Below are 21312 nucleotides of genomic sequence, written 5' to 3'. Positions count from 1 at the left end.
TTCAGCTTCTGAATAGGAACTGCGGGGGCAGAGAGAGAAATCTTTCCCTGTGCTGTAAAACTGCTCAATGTAGTGTAAGTTCCTGCATCGAGTTATCCTGCTCCTCTTCTGTTGTGAAGACTTTGGGGTCATAAAGATGCAAATACCACAGCCAATTCCAGTCTCCTATCCTTAGATCTGGGAGAGAAAAAACAACTGCATGCAGGGAAGTTTCATATGCATATTATTTGCAGTTAATGATCACCACCATATTATTACTGTCATGGAGTCTCGGGACTCTGAACTGTGGATTACCTCCCTCAAATCATTATTGCCCTGGCACAGGTACATGCTTGTCATTTTGGACCCCTTTACTACAATTCTGGCTGGATACAAAGGCCCAACAGTCAACTGCCAGGTGAGCGCACCTACTCATTGGTTTGTATAAAATTTAGACTGGAGTGGGGGACCTGTGGCCTTCCAGATGTTGTTGGACTTCAATTCCAAGCAGTCTCAGCAGGCATTACCAATAAGCAGGGGTGATAGGAATTGTGTTATAACAACATCTGGATGGCTCGAGGCCCCACAGCTCTGATTTACACTAATGGTAGAAGTGAATCCTGTTTACTAATATGTGGGCCTTGCCCTTTGATGATTGACAAGAGCAGCCTTGGGCCACTTCCAGCTTTTGAGACCCCTAGCCAGTGGCAGATGGTGACCACTGTGCTTAGTACAGCTGCTAGGAGATCACAAGGTGTGGCCATGATGGTCTGGTTTTCTCCCCAGACTGTGGGCATTTAAGCACTGCAGGTTTACAAAATCATTTGCACACAAATAAACTGAAGTCTGTCTAGCTTACGTTCCAAAGGATCCCTGCAGGTCACATTTTCTAGTGTGCATTCATGCCAAAGCAGCTGTACATTACTCAGAAGTAAACCCCACTGAAATGGACTATGCTGAATCAGCAAACAGCTAAAATAAGAGGACTTAATGGCGACTATTTTATGGAAGAATGGGTGTCTTCTTCAGACTATTTAAAGAAATATTATAAGAGGATGAATTCACGACCAGGATTTGAACTATAAGCAAGAGAAATTATTAGGGATTATTGTTTTATGGTTATGATATAAAAGAGTGAAGGGGGGAAAACAAAACACCATGGAAAATGGAATAGGGAGTTGATAAAACTCTTTTGTCCAAGGATAGCCCTTCAGAGTATGCTTGTTATATAAGTTAAGTAAAGTCAAGGAGACAGAGACGTGTTTATAGCTGGATAAAGATCATGCCTGAAAGAACGCACTGAAAATGTCATGCCTCCACATCTACATTTCCTGCTATTGCAGGGGGAAGAGAAGTCAAAAGCATTCTTCACATAGTGAGCAACAATACTATGAGAGAAGAACAGAAAAACTAACAGCGATCGTTTTCAAGATCATTGCACTGACAAAACACACATGGACACTTACAACAAAAACTTCACCAGGAGTGCCTATCCTATACTTCAAGGAATTTGCTGTGGTTGTGGTTGTGTACTCTCCAACACTGCAGATCTTTGGGTTTGACAGATCCATTGTTTGAATGAGCCCCCCCAGACAGATCCATTGTTTGAATGAGCCCCCCAAACAGATTTCTGCAGCCTCCAGCTTAAAAAAAAAGGCCCTCTCCATATAAACTCACTTGCTTCAATGGGATTACAGTAGAATAAATTATTTTTCAGGTTTAAATTTCACACCTTGACCCACAATCCAGTTATGTCAAAGCTACTGCTGACAGCTAAATCTCTAAAGGCAACGGAAAAATCAACTGTGTTAGAAGAGACTTCAATCAAATGTAATCAGCTGTCAGACAAGTATTTCGTGTTAACTAGCCTGAAGCTAAAAGTGCCTATTATCTTTGCAGAAAGCCATTATGAGAGAGTTCCTTTTTTATTAGAAGAGTAAAAAACAGTATATTTTATTTTATTTAGCTTTTATTTCCTGCTTCTTAGACACCAAAGCAGCATTTGAAGTTGTATACAGTGAACAAGACAAAATAGTGATTTCTATATTTAAAAGTCATTTAAAATATCATAACGTCAAATCAAGAAGCCTTCCATATAAACTAAAAGTCTGTCTCTAAAGAAAACACCAATGAGCCCCCCCCCCCAGCAGAAGCCCTCATTGAGATGGAAATAACCTACCGATAGTCACTTTTCTCTCTATCCTCTAGTCCAGGCGTCCCCAAACTTTGGCCCTCCAGATGTTTTGGACTACAATTCCCATCTTCCCTGACCACTGGCCCTGTTAGCTAGGGATCATGGGAGGTGCCGGCCAAAACATATGGAGGGCCGCAGTTTGGGGATGCCTGCTCTAGTCCAAGGATGCAGAACTTGTGGTCATCCAGATGTTGTTAAACTACCTCCCATTACCCCTGAGCGCTGGCTAATGTCATAAGTCCCATAGAGACTTTCTGGCAGGACTGGTCAGATGATAGGTAGAATGGGATGGGACTGTGAAGCTCGATGCTGAGGAAGGGCCAAGTGGTCTGGGACGTGCATACCATTATTATTATTATTTATTAAATTTATATACAGCCCTATACCAGTAGATCTCAGGGCAGTTCACAACATAAAGGCGTATAATGAACAGGCAGCCAAACCTACCTGGGGAGAGCATTCCACAAATGAGAAAGCGCTGCAGAAAAGGCCCATTGTTGTGATACCACCCTCCAGACCTCTTGTGGGTCAAGTGGTTTGCTTACTCAGGCCTGCTCCTGCCTTGCAGGATTTGGATTTCCCAACTGAGGGAAAGCTGCCTAACCCAGGGAGGCCTGACCTGAGCTTGGGTCAGACCGTTTGCTCCCTGTTTCCAAGGACATGTAGGCAAGAGCACCAGCTGAGTAGTTACCACCTACTTGCAGGAGTGCTCACTTGCTTTCTCACTCCAGTTCCATTGCTTGGGACAGGACCCGTGTGATTGTGTCCTCCTCGCTCTTCAAAAGGAGAACCAGGGAGGTGTGTCAAGTGTTGAGGCAATGTCTTAGCTCCTGCCAGGTACCTTAGAGCTCCACTTTGAACTTCTGAACTGTGTAACCAGTAACCTGATTGATGTTTAAGCTGTGCAATGTTTTTTTGGAATAAAACCTTTGGCAATAATTGAGCGCAGAGTCTGAACACTGTGTTTACAAGTGGAAGTCAGGACATCCATGCTGGCTGGGGCTGATGGGAGCTTAAGTCCAACAACATCAGGCGAGCCAGAAGGTCCTCACGCCTGCTGAAATCATGGAGGGGAAAAAACCACTATTCTAGCTAGCATGTCTAGGGAAGGGAGTTAGGTCACCTACTAAAGCCTCTGCTAGGTGAGCCGAACCAGGCTTATCTCTCATCCTCTAGCCACAGAGGCATGACAGTTAAAATGCTGTCCTACTAGAGGAAGTGAAAGAGGCATTCCTGCTACAGTGAATGTATGTTTGGAGGATGTTACATTCTAATTGGTACAAATCCACTCCATTGACTGAGGTACACACACTGAAGAAATGAATACAGCTGGAGGCAGAATTGCCATCTCCCCTTGCCCCACTCCTGACCTAGCAGAAGTCTCTCTGTATTTTTAATAGTTGTAGCAGAAAATACAATGCTGCCACTATTTCTACTACAGCATAGGTAAAGGGACCCCTGACCATTAGGTCCAGTTGTGACCGACTCTGGGGTTGCGGCACTCATATCGCGTTATTGGCCGAGGGAGCCAGCGTACAGCTTCCAGGTCATGTGGCCAGCATGACAAAGCCGCTTCTGGCGAACCAAGGCAGCGCACAGAAACGCCGTTTACCTTCCCGCTGTAGTGGTACCTATTTATCTACTTGCAGTTTGACGTGCTTTCAAACTGCTAGGTTGGCAGGAGCTGGGACCGAGCAACAGCAGCTCACCCCGTCATGGGAATTCGAACCGCTGACCTTCTGATCGGCAAGCCCTAGGCTAGGCATCCCCAAACTCGGCCCTCCAGATGTTTTGGGACTACAACTCCCATCATCTCTAGCTAACAGGACCACTGGTCAGGGATGATGGGAACTGTAGTCCCAAAACATCTGGAGGGCCAAGTTTGGGGATGCCTGCCCTAGGCTCTGTGGTTTAACCCACAGCGCCACCCGCAGCCCTACAGCATACCCCATACCAAAAAAAGGCTTCATCATTTGAATTTCTATTTGTCATGCACTTGGCGACAGTGAGAGCTCTGAGAGCAGTGACTGGCGTAGCTGATGCATTATTCCCAGAAGGCTAAGTCATGTTAGCCTGTTGCAGCAGAAACAATAAAAAAATTCTTGCGGTGCCTTAAAAGACTCACATTGCGGCATAAGCTTCCGTGTATTAGATGAAAGTGCACTCTAGTCAACAAAAGCTTATGCCATAATAAAATACTTCAAGGTGCCGCAAGACTTTTTTTTATTGTTTTAGATTTATAAGCTGTTCGGGTACATGGGAAGAGGCAGCCAGCCACCTGCCACTTACTCCCTGAGTAGTAAGCAAAGCAAATGGGAACATAGGAAGCCGCCATAGCAGATCTGGCTTCGTCCAGGCTAGCAGAGGTTCTCCAAGGGTCAGGCAAGCAGGGTGTTCTTTGCCACCACTGCCCCAAATGCATTTAGTTGGAGATGCCAGGGATTGAAGTGGAACCCTTCTGCATGCAAGGCACACACTCTGCTTTGGAAATGAATCGGTCCGTCGAGCTCCCTGTTGTCTCCTCTGGTTGTCAGCAGCTCTCCAGGGTATCACGCAAGGGAGGTTCCCAGCCCTACCTCCCAGCGGTGCCAGGATTGAACCTGGAACACTTCTGCTCCCTACCACTGAACTGCAGCCCTTTCCCTGTGAGCGATCGCTGAAGGGACGCGCACACGACCTTCTGTCCGCCCCATGCAAGCCGCTGCGAGGTTTAGAGCAGAACGCGCCAAAGCGGAAGCTACCATTAGGAGAGGAGGCGGGGATGGGGTGGGCGCCGTGTGCGAGAAGTGGGGGGAAATACACCTCTCCCTCCCTCTCTCTTTGTTCCCTATGCAATGATCCCTTTACTGTACTGCCTCTGAGCGGACCCCGCACCTGGCTGACATGACACCAGGAAGATAGGGCAGAAGGGGGGGGGGACTCTGGAGGGGAGGGGAAGCATCGCCGTAGGAGGAAGCGGAGTGTGCTCGTGCGCGCGCGCGTGTGGGTGGCGGGGAGCGTCGCTTCCCTCTCTGCCCTCCCAAACTGGGCCTGGAAGCCGTGCCCTGTTGCCATGGCTACCGCGCGGCATCCTCCCAACCCACTCCCCTCCGCGGCCCTGGCAGTCCAATAGGGGAAGCGGGAGACGCCGCGGGGAGTTAGGCGCGGGGAGGGGGGGCGAGAGAAGACAGAGGGGGAGGGAAGGAGGAAGGCGTGTCCGTGGCGGAAAGGGCGTGGCCCCGGCGCCGGAAGTGCCTGCAGGAGCCGCAGGGTGTGTATCTCTGTGGTGAAAGAGCGGAGCGGGCTGCCGCGCGCCGAGAGACGCCTCATTCCGCCCGGGGACGACGAGTCTTTTTGGAGGCCTGTGAGTCGCCTTCTCCTTCGCCTTAGCGTCAGGTGAGCGGGTTTTCCCGCCGGAATCCCCTTCCCCACCCGCGCTGCTTAACGGACGCGAGTCGCGCGTGCAGCTGCCCTTCCCCGCCCCCACGCGCAGCGGACGGGGGGGGGGGAAGAGGGCAGAGCCGAGGTCTCCCCCGCCCCTCCCTCCCTCCCTCCTTCCTTCCCTCCCCGGCTGCTTTCGGAAGCGAGGACGGTGCTGCCTCCGGCTTGGCTCTTCCGGAGAGAGGCCTGAGGAAGGCCGCGGAACCGCCGCCTTTCGGTCCTGAGGCGATAACCCAACTACGCGGCAGGCTGAGGGCACGGGCAGCAGCCCCTCCTTGGCAGCGGGGCTCTCGCCTCTCCCCCTCTCTCGCCCCCTTTTCCGCTCCAGGGTCTCCGCCCGGTGGCGTCACCTCGCCTGCCAGCGGCCCCGCCCTGGCTGAGTCACCGCCTTCTGCCCGGGGCTGGGCGCGCTCACCTGTCCGGAACGAGCCAGAGGTGGTCTCTTTTTAAGCCGCGCTTCTGGTGAAAGCGCCTCCACAACCCCGGCTCCCGCAGGATTCAGGTCGCTCTTGCGGCCAGGGGAGTGCGAGGGGTGCCCCTCCCCCCTTTAAAAAAACACACACTTGCACAATCCAGCCTTTTGAGCTCTGCCCACCTGAAAAGACGGGTTTTTTAGTGCCACAGCAGCTTTAAGTAAGCTCACCTGGAAGCAAACCTCATGGGGCTTCCACGGTTTATGACTACAGGCTTGGTCCCTTTTCTACATGAATGTTCGTCCACCCCTTCCAACTACACACGATTTCTCCTTGCTAAAATAGTCTTGATTTCTTCCTTTCATTCGTTGTATTTTGTTCTTAAAAGGCATGGAGATCAATAGCATTTGCGTTTTCAGAATACCTGTTAAAGTAGCGAGGGAAGAGAGAGAATGGTAAGGAGTATTAGAGGCACCAAATGGCTGGCTGGCTAACACTAGTACGGTGGTTCCTCAGGTTACAAACACATTAGGTTACAAACTCCGCTAACCCGGAAGTACCGGTATTACCTCTGGTTAAGAACTTTACCTCAGGACGAGAACAGAAATCGTGTGGTGGCAGCGAGAAACCCCATTAGCTAAAGTGGTACCTCAGGTTAAGAATGGTTTCAGGTTAAGAACAGACCTCCAGAACGATTTAAGTTTGTAACAAGAGGTACCACTGTAGTTTAATGGCCCTTGTAGGGAACAGTAGTTCTTACTGGTTAGCTATACTGAAACTTCAATGGCAGCTCTGTTGGAGAAATGGTAACCAACCGTTGTTTGGTTGCAGCATCTTTACCCTGCCACTTAATGATGAAAGCTTTTAAGAGTGGCTTAAAAAAATCCCTGTTACTCCCCCTTTTGCTGCTGCCAAACTTACCTGATGCACCAAATTTGAATCTGAGCTCTAAAAAGCTTTATGTCAAAAAAACTGGTTGTGTTTGTAATTTAGATAATATGTGTGTGACCAACATAAAAATCTCATTTAAAAAATTGTGTGTCATACTTTGAGTATAATGAGTGCGTGGGTGGGTCTTGCACATACAGTGGTACCTCTGGTTGCGAACAGGATCCATTCTGGAGGTCCGGGCGGATCCCGAAGTTTTCGCAACCTGAGGAGAAGCGGTAGACCGCTTCTCACATGCGTGCGGGGCGGTAGACCACTTCTGCGCATGCGTGTGCAGCAAAATACTTACGGGTTTGCAGCTTTCACATCCTGAAGTTTACATTACCCAAGGGTAATGTAACCCGGGGTGCTACTGTTATTCTTTATATCACTTTCATTGCATTCTAGTCTGAACTTAACTGCCTAGAGCCACATCACTAATCCATTAAAAAAACAAAAACCCTGCTCCCTGCTAGCTTTCACCAACCCATCAATTCCATAGTAGAGATCCTTGAATGCAGTTGCTTACATGCAGCTTGGTCTCTGTGTGAACAGGGTTATTAAGCCAAGAGTTCCTTTTAGGAAGATGTAGAGAACACAACAGAATTTGAGAACATGGAAGAAAGGCAGGATATAAATCTACTTGAATCTCTTGACTCATAGAGCTAGACACACATATATCAGCAACTCTTTCCAACTCAATCTGGGATGATAGAACATGAGGAAGAGCAGTCACCATCACAAATCCAATGGGGAACCACCCTTAGAGGGTGTTCAATTCCCTCTCCTCAGTGTCTTGACTAGTGAGAGGAAGTAGGCTTTTAACTTCTTCAGAATTCTATTCCTCCCTTAAACTTCACACACCCTTCCAGGGTTTCTGTGTGCCCTTACTCCCTGCACAAGGAGCCTAGAATTTGAGAATAACTTCTTTAACCTAAATGGAAAGCCAGTGTTACCTAGGGTGCCTCTGCCATGGACTCATTGTCTAGCTGTGAGAGTCCCTTGGAGTTAGTAGGGTGGATATAGTAAAGATTATAAGGTCCATTGCAAAATAGACATTCTGCACAATTAATAGTATGTGCACGTTCTAAAATGAGTTAAGGCAGCTCGTTTTTAAAAACATGATAAACGACAAATAAAATGATGCTTAAAACAATATAAAAGATGCAATATTTAATTAAAAATATGCTGGTATAAAACAGTGTTCTATGCCTGCTAAAGGACAGGCATTGATTGACCAAGGTGTGCCTCGCTGGAAAGGTTTTTTCACAATCTAGGTGCCACTAGTGAAAAGGCTCTCTCTTGTGCACATATATCACACATCAATACAGCAGGGTGTCACAGAGGAGGTCACCAAAGTTAAAAAGATTTCTCAGAAATTTGAATGAGAGCAGGTGATTCTGTAGATACCATAGTCCTAGGCCACTTCAGGTCTTTAAAGATTGCATTGATAAAGCCATAAAGACAGTAAACAGTCAGTTTACTGTTGTGAGTGACCTTGCTGTAGCTGCTTGTGGTAAAGATGAATTAATATCAGCATGGTTGGGAGCTCTTTAAAAAATGAACAGGAAATGAAATATTGGGAGATTAAAAATTACATAGTAAAATCTCCCAATATGAAGATTATTACAATATAATTTTTTATTATTATAAAAAGATGACATTTCGTTTGTGGCCTTAGGGTAGTAATCCAACTAAGTCATACTCAGAGTAGTAGATCCATTGAAATAAATGTATTTAAATTACTCATGCCTAACTTAAGTCCATTGATTTCATTGGATGGTAACTTTCAGCTTTAATGGAAATGTATCCAAATAATGGTCACAATGACCTGAACATTCTTTTCATTAAGATGGTTTTGCATGCATGGAAAGAAGGTGATCAATTGTTCCTAATGTCCATTACAACATAGTTTTACAGATCTGTTGTGACATAAGCTTTTGCAGACCACAGTCCATATTGGCAAATGTCATTGAGTAATCGGTATAATAGTGGCCAGTGTTCTTCACCAGGCTGTACTCAACATAAAAGGGCACACATCAGCTATGTGCAAGAAACCTATTGCAAATAGATAATCTGAGTTTTTGCTATAATATTGGGGCTTCAGGGACATACTGTTCTGTGCCTTCTGAAAAGTAACCACCAGCTGTGCTGCTTGCTGGGAGAGCATTCACATAATCCACAATATCTGTCAATACTGTAGTTGCTGTTGCGTCAGCATGTCTGTGACTGAGTTATAAAGGAAGTTTCCCCCCATCCAAACTGCCTTCAGAAAGCTACTGGTTTCCTGAATTTTAAGATGAAAGTTTTAGAACTGGGGTGTTGCTGTGGAAGCTTTCCCTGTCTTTTTCCTTCTTTGGTTTTAGCAGATAACAATTTTCTCAAAACAAATCTATTCCAATGTTAGTTTAACACCCATTTTGGTCATCTGCAGCTCTTGTTTAAAGTGTAAATATGATGGAGAGAGATTGCCACCCTTATTATTATTTAAGATGGATTGAAGATGGTTTTTTTAGACAAGAAAATTTGAAGCATTCCCCACCCCCCTTTGGTGGTGTGGAAAGCTAGTAATGACAATTTCATTTTATGAATGTCTCTTAAGTGGTTTAATTAGAGCTAGTTAAAAATTAACAAAAAAAACTCTGTAATTTTTCTGCATTAAAAACAGTACCCAGGTTATTTGAAACACTTCATGCTAGTGTGTTTCCATTTTACTATATTAAGCTAGTCAAATACTTCTCTGCCAATTTCCCTTTTCTACAGTATTTAACTGTCATTATTTTGCATCTGTTTTGATGTCTTGTGTAGCTCATGGAAATTAGAAGCAACAGACTACAAACAGCCATGAGTGGTGTCTTTATAATTGCAATTCCAAACTATGACTTAACTCAAAGATCCTTCAGTACCAATTGAGTAACCTTGGAACAGCTTCTGTTGCACTTTTCAGTGGTTTTCACTGATTTTTTTCAAATGGAAACATCTGAGAATCAGAAGTCTCATTCAAAGTGCTAAAATCTTACATGTAGTCTGTGTTCTGCCATACATAATCAATACTCAGGATTGTCTGAAGAATCATGCCAAATTTGGTAGATTTTCCTGTGAGATATTGCTTCTGTCATGGCATTGAACCTTTTGTTCAGAGATCCCACTATAATTTCCCCCTTTTCCAAGTTCCCTCATAGTGACCACAGAGCATTCATCTCTTGTCTCAACAAGGTAAGCAATGAAGAAAATTCAAACTGTTCCTTTGTTCATGTAGACCCAGACAGATTGTTCACATACCTGAGAGAACATGTCTCCTGAAAGAGGAATGAATTCAATCATAAAGAGCTTCAGCATTCCCCATTAAACAGTTCTAAATACTTTGGGCAAGATAACTTCTTCATGCAATGGGACTTCATCTTCCTTTGCATACCTCCAAAACCTGTTCTGGAAGATCCCCCATCCCTCTGGAGCAGATTTGGAAGGTGTGTAGGTGCTGTGTGAGGTGGTGGAGGAAGGTTAATATTGTTGCATTTCTGTTTATGCACAGAAATGCTTGATGCAACCGTATGGTAGCAAATTTTCCATCAAGGCAAGTTAGCAAGTGTAAGAGTTTTAAAGCTTTATGTTGAATTTTTAAAAAGTTGGAATGTTTTTATAGTCTAAGAATGAAATCACTTGAGCTGACACATCAGAGTCCAGGTATTTATTGCACTTGTGAAGATAGTGTATAAGAACAGTTGTCATCTTATTGCATATTGTGTTAAACTGGTGACTATCTGCAATTGAGAGTTTGACTCTCAGGAGTCTTAAACGGGTGTAAGTTATTTGAGCCCCAGTCACCAGCTTTGAAAACAAGTGTCCAGGTAGTCAGTTCCCATCATGCCAGATAAAGAGACATGCTAGTACCTGTCAGGCAAGAATGAGGGTTTTTACCACATGACTAAGTTCAAAAACTAGAAATAACATTAATTGCTTGTAAACAATTAACATGCAGGGTTTTTTTTTTAAATAGCAGCTGCAGGGCCTTCTGAGTAAGGATCAGGACTGTGTGTGTTTAATCCTTCCTCACTGTTGTGATCCCACTATAAATCTATCCTCACCCAAGATGCTATTAGCCCTAGGAGGGAAGCTCCCATTGGTGTCAATGGGAGCTTTCCTCTGGGAGCTAACAACAATGTATGTTTTGTGTTTGGGGTCTGTGTGTTGGGGCCGTGTCCAAAAAGGGTTAATCCCTATTCATTTTTGTTCCAATCCTGCTCGTCAAACCCTGCAGCAACTGTTTAAATCAGTCTTTCTTAACCTTGGGTCCCTGGATGCTGTTGAACTATAACTCCCCTCTTCCTTGACCACTGGTCCTGCTAACTGGGGATCATTGGAGCTGTAGCCCATCAACATTCAGTTACCCAAGGTTGAGAAAGGCTGGTTTAAATGTTTTAAAAGGTTGCATTAATTGCTTACATGAAATTGATGCTGCATGTAGTACAGCGTTAGTTCATTCAGCCCATCACTCTTGTTGTGCACTACAGTGAACTTTCCATTCCCCATAATTCTGTACTTTTCTCCTTGACCATGTTATTTCTCTTTAATTCTGAAGTGCCATTACACTTGCACATATTCCCTTCAATAAATTGATTTACCTTCTCAAGGTTTTTTTTGTGGGGAAGAGGTAATGCATACTCCTAAGGAAACAGTTCTTGTTTCTAATGAAAAGAAACCTAATAACAATGCTGGTGTTGCAAATTCAGCACCTGTAAGTGGGAAATTGCTGAGAAGAGCAGAGACTTGCAAAGTGTTAGATAAGGATTTATAAGAAGTGTAGTATTGTACTTTGTAATGGTCTTGGATAAAATTCTGTAGTGGTGGTGTGTGAAATGGTATTCAACTATGACAACTTCTGAACCTTCCAAATTTGGTCCAGCGCGGAGCTCCTGAGAACCAGTCAGTCGTCATTCCATTTCATTGCTCTGGTGCTGGAAAATGACCTTGTTGCTTGCTGCAAAGGAGCAAGGAACACTGTCTTTAGAACTGAGACACAGGTGTTCTCTGCAGGGATTGCTTTTAGGTTGAAGGGGGAAGTGAGCCTGCTAACAGTTACGTACTTGTATCCCATTTGAAGGGCTGCCTTGTTAGTTTATTCTCATACAAATGTAGCCATTGGTTAGCAAGGAGATTAATCTGTTCAGTGGCAGTTGGGTAAAGCTATCTGAACTGAGCATTTGCCTCAAGATGGATACATCTAATTATATTGTGGCACAAGCTTCTGTAGAGATAAAATAGAAATAGTTGTGTACATTGCGCTATTAGATGTAGTCAGAGATGGCTATCCTAGAAGAATATGGTGTATATCAGGCATCCCCAAACTGCGGCCCTCCAGATGTTTTGGCCTACAACTCCCATGATCCCTAGCTACCAGGACCAGTGGTTGGGGAAGATGGGAATTGTAGTCCAAAACATCTGGAGGGCCAAAGTTTGGGGGTGCCTGGTGTAGATACAGTTGCTGTTGAACAGGTCAAATTTTACAGAGGATCAGTGACAGGCAGGAGAGCAGTTCAAAACAAACCATTCATAGATGCTACATCCCAGCACAAAACTTCTCCTTTTGTTACTTTGAAAGGGCCACACTCTATTACCCTATTATATTGGTGGATTTTTAAACTTACTCCTATGTCAGAGTACTGGAGTCATCCCTTGTACGTTGTCATCACTTTGGAATAACCCACATCCTGATGGTTTGCTCTCAGATTTACTGTATTTTATGCCTATCAAATAATAGTTCTGTCCTGCTGGAGAAAATTGAGCTGCAGGAAATAAACAATTTTTTTTTTTACAACCCCCCCCCCCCCCAGGAACAAACATGGATAAAAGTGAGTTGGTACAGAAGGCCAAACTTGCTGAGCAGGCAGAGCGCTATGATGATATGGCTGCTGCCATGAAGGCTGTCACTGAGCAGGGACATGAGCTGTCCAATGAAGAAAGGAATCTCCTCTCTGTTGCCTACAAGAACGTGGTTGGTGCCCGTCGCTCTTCGTGGCGTGTCATCTCCAGCATTGAACAGAAGACGGAAAGAAATGAGAAGAAACAGCAGATGGGAAGAGAATATCGTGAGAAGATTGAGGCTGAACTGAAGGACATCTGCAATGATGTTCTGGTAATAGTCTAGTAGGAATGGATATAGCAGCATTTGTTAAGGAGCTCCATCTGTTGGGAAGCTTGAGAGCTCAAGGCAGGAGCACAGTTTCATCGCTTAAGGATCTACTTTGGTCCAACAGCCAAAGATCCTTGCTTTGTAATTAGTGGTTTATATGCTAATTGTAGAAAATTATTTTTATTTGATACTTGGTAGACTATGTGTACACTTGTATGGACCAAACCTATAAACAATACAAAACATATATAAACCTCTCTTCCATAATTTAGGCAATGAACTAAAGAAATGTGATCTTGTATAAAGCCACCAGAGTCTCATCTCCAAAGTTGTTTTTTAAAGAAGCTTGGTGCCTCCTGAACTTCTAAATGTTGCTCAACCACAACTTTCTTCATCCCTGGTCATTGGCCATGCTGGGTGGGGCTATGTTAGAGGATGTAGTTCAGAAAGATCTGAATGGCTGTAGGTTAGGCCCTCATATTGTAGATATATACATAAAGGGGATCGATTGAGGAAAAATTGTGTAACCTTGTGATTATATGTTTTTCAGGAACTGCTGGATAAGTACCTTATTGCTAATGCCACACAGCCAGAAAGCAAAGTCTTCTATTTGAAAATGAAAGGAGATTACTATAGATACCTTTCAGAAGTGGCATCTGGAGAAAGCAAGCAAAGTAGGTGGTTACCTTAAAATCAGAAGCCTTTCTTAATGATTCCCTACAAGAGCTGTGTGTGGTACTATTAAACTGTTTCTTGATCTCACAATAAATTTGTCTCAGTATTCTGAGAATATCAGATGTTCTGAATGCAAAGGAGTAGGGAAAAGAACCAGTGGCTTCCTGTTGTATTCAACCATAAGGCGATTCACTACCGTGGAAGGGCCAGGTTGAAGGGATTACTGCTGCAGGATACTTGTTTTTAGTATCTCCAACTTAACTAGAGGTTACTAAAAGGAGGTAACAGCAAATCACAAGGAATGGGTGTTCTGTATTCTTCCATTAAGACAGCAGTACCCTCTAGGGGTGAAGGCACTTATATTGGATTTAGGAGTTGAATATGTCTACAATATATACAGAAATTAAAATTTTCTAGTGATGTAAATTAGTTCATGAAAATCTTCCTACAATACATTTTGAGTAAGTATAGCTTTTTAAAAAGCATTTCACTCATTCCAAGAAAGAAAATATTCCATAGGAGTTCCCCCACCCCAGTGTTCTCCAAATAATGCATTGAAGAGAAATCTTTGAAGGGGGAGGGGCTTCCTCTTTTTTCCATTTTCTTTTTTTCCAGGCCTTTACATCTCTGCTGCACCTAAATGCAAAGACTCCTAATGGAACCTCTGACCACAAGGAAAGATGTGGGAAGTTCCTTTTCAGATCTTAGAAGTGTGGGAAGCAGAAAGTATAAGTTGCTTGTACTTATCTTGACTATTAAGTTACAGTTTATACATGCATCTTATTTAATTAATCTGTAGTCACAGATGCTGGATCGGTGTGCCTTAAAACCTTAGATGGTCTATGAATTTGTTGTTAAACAAATATGTCTGTACATGATACCAGGCTAGTGGCATTTCACCATTTAGCCTACTCTTCCTATAGATTTTTATTTTTTTGCTCCCCCCCCAAAAAGCTTCCAAGTTCTTGGAAGATCACCAAATATGGAACCCTGTAAAGTTTTTAGATACAGTCATACCTCGACATCCGAGCAATTCAACCTCCGAAGGTTTCGACTTCCGAAGTCGACAACCCCGGAAGTCTTTTCGCCCCACGCGCATGTTCTGCACCTGCGCCGGCCGCGCACTTCGACATCCGAAAACCTCGACTTACGAGGACTGCCACGGAACAGATTGTCTTCGTAAGTCGAGGTACCACTGTATAGGGATCGTGTTCAAGTGTTACTACCGTGAAGGGGGGGGGAAGTATTTGATTCCCTGCTAAATTTGCCCGTTTGCTCTCTGACGAAGAAATGACCAGTCCATAATTTTAATGGTAGGTTTATTGTAGCTGTGAGAGACAGAATAACAACAGGAAAACCCAGAAGACAAAAGTCAGAGATTGGTGTGCATTATAATGAGTGAAATAAGTATTTGATCCCTTTGCAAAAGATGACTTAGTACTTGGTGGCAAAACCCTTGTTGGCAATTACAGAGGTCAGACGTTTCTTGTAGGTGGCCACCAGGTTTGCACACTTCTCAGGAGGTATTTTGTCCCACTCCTCTTTGCAGTCCCTCTCCAAGTCAGTAAGATTGCAAGGCTGATGTGTAGCTACTCAAACCTTCAGCTCCCTCCACAGATTTTCAATGGGATTAAGGTCTGGATACTGGCCAGGCCACTCCAGGACCTTAATGTGCTCCTTCTTGAGCCACTCCTTTGTTGCCTTGGCTGTGTGTTTTGGGTCATTGTCATGCTGGAATACCCATCCTTGACCCATTTTCAAAGCCCTGGCTGAGGGAAGGAGGTGCTTACCCAAGATGTGACGAAACATGGTCCTGCCTATCGTCCCTTTGATGCGGTGAAGGTGTCCTGTCCCCTTAGCAGAAAAACACCCCCAAAGCATAATATGTTTGACGGTGGGGATGGTGTTCTTGGGGTCCTAGGCAGCATTCTTCCTCCTCCAAACAACGGCGAGTTGAGTTGATGCCGAAGAGCTCGATTTTGGTCTCATCTGACCACAACACTTTCACCCACTTCTTCTCTGGGTCATTCAGATGTGCATTGGCAAACTGCAGATGGGCCTGTACATGTGCTGTCTTGAGCAAGGGGACCTTGCAGGCTCTGCAAGATCTCAGTCCTTCATGGCTTAGTGTGTTACAGTACCAACTGTTTTCATGGTGACTATGGTCCCAGGTGCCCTGAGATCTTTGGCAAGTTCCCCCCATGTTCTGGGCTGCTTCATCAGCATTCTCATGATCATTGCAACTCCACGAGATGAGATCTTGCATGGAGCCCCAGACCGAGGGAGGTTGACAGTTATTTTGTGTTTCTTCCATTTGTGAATTATTGCAACAACTGTTGTCACCTTCTCACCAAGCTGCTTGGCAATAGTCTTGTAGCCCAGTCCAGCCTTGTGCAGGTCTACAATCTTGTCCCTGACATCCTTGGACAGCTCTTTGGTCTTGGTCATGGTGGCTAGTTTGGAATCTGCTGGATTGATTGCTTCTGTCGACAGGTGTCTTTTGTACAGATACTGTAACGAGCTGGGATTACAGGTAAGACCTCCCTTACAGCAGGTGCTTCTAATCTCAGTTCGTTACATACAGTGAAAATACCAGGTAGCCTGACATCTGGGTGGTTGATAGGGAATCAAATACTTATTTCACTCATAATGCACATCAATCTCTGACTTCTGTCTTCTGGGTTTCTGGGTTTTTTCCTGTTGTTGTTATTCCTGTTATGTATCACAGCTACAATAAACCTACCATTAAAATTATGGACTAATCATTTCTTCGTCAGAGGGCAAATGGACAAATTTAGCAGGGGATCAAATACTTTCCCCCTCACTGTATACAGTATTAACTAATATGTGACACGACTTATAGCTACGATAGAATTTCTAGACACAATAGAATTTGGTTCTGGATCAAATAGCCAGGATAGAATAGGAAATGTTTTACAGCTAGGTTCATGTGATATTCACATATAAGTGGTTAGGCCATACTCTTTGTAGAATGTCATATTTGCAATAGCCCCCCCCCCCCAAATATTTAAATATGTGTGTATTTAATCTAAGGTTTTATTGTTTAGGATGGGCTGAAATGGAGCGATACTACTACAAAGAAGACTCTGGTAGTTCTATGCCCCCACCTTCATGGCCTTGATAGGCTGCTATTTTGACAACATTTTTTTCTGCATGTATTTTCCCATCATATCAACACTGACATAGCCAGTCAGTGTAATGACCCTGAGGAAAAGCTAGCTAATTCTAAGTAAAGACAATATTTCCTGAGCTGGAGTTGCTCTCACTCTGAGCTTTCTTTGTTGTCAGTGACTATGCATAGCCGAATCTTGCCACACAGTGTCCCTGCTACTAGGTAGAAGATGACCAGTCTTAAAGGGAGGCTTTTAATGTTTAATCGATTATTTTATTTTATTTTTCTGTTGGAAGCCGCCCAGAGTGAAACCCAGCCAGATGGGCGGGGTATAAATAATAAATTATTATTATTATTATTATTATTATTATTATAGCAAACTGGTGCTGAAGCAGCAGCTGATTTTAGCTGTGAACAGGTACAAAAAAGGTAACATTTTAGCAGTCTTTTGGGAAACATTTCAGGCTCCTAAAAGACTGTTTTTTGTGTGTGTAACAAAATGTTCACTACAGATCACTCACTGTTCAAACGCCCTACTCTATGCAGGCACCTGTGTAAATGCTTCTGACTTGGAGTTGGCCATGTCAGGAAATATTAAAATTATCACCATCTTTTCTTGCAGCAACAGTAGCAAATTCTCAGCAGGCATATCAGGAAGCATTTGAAATCAGCAAGAAAGAGATGCAACCAACACATCCTATTCGACTTGGTCTGGCACTTAATTTCTCTGTGTTCTACTATGAGATACTAAACTCACCAGAGAAAGCCTGCAGTCTGGCAAAGACGGTAAATAGACTTAATATTGTCAAGAATGGTTATGGGGAAACAAATTTGAGATACACGTTGAGCTGTTGTGAATGCAACTAGAAATATATGGCTTAATCATGTTGGAGAGCTCTAGGAGAGCTTTTATATTCTTCAAAAGAAAGATTAATTATTAAGTTAAAATAACACACTTGAAATTAGAGGTGACACTTTTATATTCTAAGGAAGTCTATCTTGGGTCTTAACCTGGCTGAACACAAGTGTAATGTTGAGCATTTTTCATCACTTAGCCAGCCCTATCTGTGCTTGGAAATTGAATGGGTTAAACATTCTTAAGGCAGGAAGGATGAGAAGGAGAATAAAGCAAATTAATTATTTGAATTTGGTTTAGGCATTTGATGAAGCAATAGCTGAACTGGACACACTGAATGAAGAATCTTACAAAGATAGTACTCTGATTATGCAGCTACTTAGAGATAACCTTACTGTAAGTATTCCTTCGAAAAACTGGCTACACTTTAAATGATGCAATGTTTTATAATTTTAAGTCTTGCCATCCCACAAATGATTGATAATTGCACCCTTACAAACTGTTTTGGATGTAGCACAAAGTTAGTTCCATATGAAAGAATGACTGCTGTCAGCATTGTGTGTGTGGAGCAGTCATACCTGTAATGGATAACTTGCCAAATGCCCTTATCAGGCAGCTAACAAATTTGTGTATTACCTGCAGGCTTCATGTACTCATTGTTTAACTTCATCTAATCTCCAGTCTTTAGTTCATCATTCATTAACTGCCACTCAAATAATACTGCTCTACTGAAACAAATTGCCCCACTGCTCCTTTCCAGACCAATGTAATTAACTGCATGCTTTCAGCATAAACATGTTTGTATTTTCTTACAGCTATGGACATCGGAAAACCAGGGAGATGAAGGGGAAGCTGGGGAGGGCGAGAACTAATGGCTGTCACGCTTCACTATATGTTCAATGTCACTCTGTATCCTACACGTTATATCCCTTTGTGCGACAAGCAAAAAGAATAGTACATCGACTTCACAACCTCAACGTAGCAAACTGTCTGTGGGGTAAAAACAATTGGTTGGTGTTCTGTGTACATAAAATGGAGATCAATTGAGCAATGGCATTTTGAACCTTTCCTATTATGAACACTTACAATTATGATTACTGTGTTTATATTTTTTTAACTGAACACTGTGATTATGGGTTTTGTGATTGCAGTTGACTTTACAAAACTAAATGATGGAAGAGTAGATATGAATCATGTAATTCATTGGAAATATTATAATCTGGGATCAAAGTAGTCGAAGTACAATTCTGTTGTAAAGTTGTACAGAAAATTATAGAGATTATATTGTGACACTGCAACATGGAAGGGAAACAATCTATTGTGCGGCATTCCAGTTCAGTAGTTCACTTCTATGAATTTAATAGGCACATTCATTCAGACATTTTTGTTTTTGAAATAATAATGCTGGACACACTGCTTTTCAGCCAAATGCTCATTTCAAATGTAAACATTTTCTGAGGCCTCAATTTAAAGCAGAGAAAAACAGCAGCCTAAGTTCCAGACTCCTTAACAGTTGCAGAACACTGGGGCTTTGTCTTTGGAGAAACAGCCCAGTCCTCTTTCTGTGGACATCATCAAGCCCCTTCCCACAGCAATAAGTTAACATATTTACAGTATCGACTTTTCTTGGTAGTGAATTTTTAGAGCACTACCATGGAATTTCAACAGGATGTTTCTGTTTTTATGGCCTTATTAGTTGCTGGGTAGGCATGCTAAATAGAACTGTTTTCCCACTTTAAAATGCTAAAATCTTAATCTCCCTCCTCACTTCACGGAGGAGGCCTGCCCCTTTGAATAACCCGAAAGAGCTCTTCTTTGCATGGATTGTGTTCTTCCACCCAGTCCCATTCCTGCTTCAGTTTAAACCCTGAGATCATCTGTGTATGCTGTTAAGTCTCTGGTGATGGGAGCGGCTTAAATATGTTGGAATACAGGTCTCACTTAGATGCTGAAGGCTTGCCAGTGCTCCTGTTTGGCATCTGCCCACTCCTGGGTCACAATCAAGATCCTGTTAAAAGTTTTCCCATAGCTGCCTTAGGAATACAGACCATAAACATGCGTATTAATTGTTAGCTTGAGATACTGAAATTCCAAATATTCAATTGTTTATAAACCTGTCCACTCAAATACCAGAACTTAATAGGAGTTGCATGAATAATGCAGAGGAAAGATTTGAATATTCACCCTTTTCAATCTTTTTAGTATCGTTCCTCTGCCTATAGCATTCCGCTTAGATCATAGAATCCATCTGTTTGTCTTTTCATCTGTCGCTGAAGAGAGAAATTCATGCACTGACTTCAAAATTCCCCTCTTACTAGCTGAACAAATTGTGCAGTTATACTTGGCGCTTGATCAATGCGGTAGTGAATGTGGAACCGAGCCTGTCTGTATATCTGGTAGCTCTTTTTGCGTTGTTTCTACTGACCAGTATTTTGCCTAAAGTTTGCTTCTGTGACGGTTGTATTGCCTAGCACATACACACGTGGTTGTGAGAATAGTATAGCAAAAAGAAATACCTGGTTATTGATGTACTAGATTTGTGTATGTCTTTTAAAACAGTTCTAGTTTCACCTTACACAATCGGCAAAGTGTAAAAGAATTCAAAGACAATAAAAAGTTTTATCAGTTGTGGTCTGTTGTTTTTTTCTTTACACTTTTGTTTGTCACTGCCATGGCTGAATACTGTGGCGGTAGAATGACTGTGCTGTTTTATGCCTCTTAGCTTGCTTAACTGTGCTAAAGCATCCTGTAAGGTCTGCACCCCCCAAAACAAAAACCTGTATAGAGTTGGTCACTTCTGTTTCACAGGAAGAGTGAAAGGAGACACCTTGTGCAAGGCTTTACAGCATCCAAGCCAAACTGCCTATCTACTGGACATCTGCCTTTTTATAGACAATAGTGAATGATTTTGAATATCATAAAACATGCGTTATTCCTTCAGATATTAAAGCAGCATTGGGTTCTAGAAATAGTTTAGATCCTAGAAAGGTTTTCATAGAATCATAGAATCATAGAATCATAGAGTTGGAAGAGACCACAAGGGCCATCCAGTCCAACCCCCTGCCAAGCAGGAAACACCATCAAAGCATTCCTGACAGATGGCTGTCAAGCCTCTGCTTAAAGACCTCCAAAGAAGGAGACTCCACCACACTCCTTGGCAGCAAATTCCACTGCCGAACAGCTCTTACTGTCAGGAAGTTCTTCCTAATGCTTAGGTGGAATTTTCTTTCTTGTAGTTTGAATCCGTTGCTCCGTGTCCGCTTCTCTGGAGCAGCAGAAAACAACCTTTCTCCCTCCTCCATATGACATCCTTTTATATATTTGAACATGGTTATCATATCACCCCTTAACCTTCTCTTCTCCAGGCTAAACATACCCAGCTCCCTAAGCCGTTCCTCATAAGGCATCGTTTCCAGGCCTTTGACCATTTTGGTTGCCCTCTTCTGGACACGTTCCAGCTTATCAGTATCCTTCTTGAACTGTGGTGCCCAGAACTGGACACAATACTCCAGGTGAGGTTTTAATGTAACATTGAACAGAAATGGCTTCAAGTGGCCCTTGATTTCTTAGCTTTCTGAGATGAAG

The 21312-nt window shown here is 43.3% G+C and overlaps 1 protein-coding gene across 2 annotated transcripts; it reads left to right on the top strand.

Moving 5' to 3' along the window:
* Nucleotides 1-5381: 5381 nt before the first annotated feature.
* YWHAB (tyrosine 3-monooxygenase/tryptophan 5-monooxygenase activation protein beta) lies at nt 5382-20355 on the top strand. 2 transcript variants are annotated; one of them, XM_035122843.2, is made up of 7 exons: nt 5382-5548; nt 10193-10400; nt 12765-13066; nt 13614-13737; nt 17494-17657; nt 18028-18123; nt 18543-20355. In XM_035122843.2, exons 3-7 carry the CDS (start codon nt 12773-12775, stop codon nt 18597-18599), a joined length of 735 nt encoding a protein of 244 aa, XP_034978734.1. In that variant the 5' UTR covers nt 5382-5548; nt 10193-10400; nt 12765-12772; the 3' UTR covers nt 18600-20355. The 2 variants fall into 2 exon arrangements, with proteins under 2 accessions (XP_034978734.1, XP_034978733.1); XM_035122842.2 differs by lacking the exon at nt 10193-10400 and having other exon boundaries at nt 5383-5548.
* Nucleotides 20356-21312: the final 957 nt, after the last annotated feature.

The sequence above is a fragment of the Zootoca vivipara genome, chromosome 7 (genome assembly GCF_963506605.1).
Source record: "Zootoca vivipara chromosome 7, rZooViv1.1, whole genome shotgun sequence".
Taxonomy (NCBI): domain Eukaryota; kingdom Metazoa; phylum Chordata; class Lepidosauria; order Squamata; family Lacertidae; genus Zootoca; species Zootoca vivipara.
The sequence above is the reverse complement of the archived record's forward strand: the minus strand, read 5'-3'. Positions and strand labels throughout refer to the sequence as shown.

What these genes read in the sequence shown, in the direction of transcription:
- YWHAB (XM_035122843.2), top strand. Translation starts at nt 12,773, where the DNA reads ATGGATAAAAGTGAGTTGGTACAGAAGGCCAAACTTGCTGAGCAGGCA. An exon ending in CCTGCAGTCTGGCAAAGACG is followed by an intron (nt 17,658 to 18,027) that starts GTAAATAGACTT and finishes AATTTGGTTTAG; the next exon opens with GCATTTGATGAAGCAATAGC. An exon ending in TACTTAGAGATAACCTTACT is followed by an intron (nt 18,124 to 18,542) that starts GTAAGTATTCCT and finishes ATTTTCTTACAG; the next exon opens with CTATGGACATCGGAAAACCA.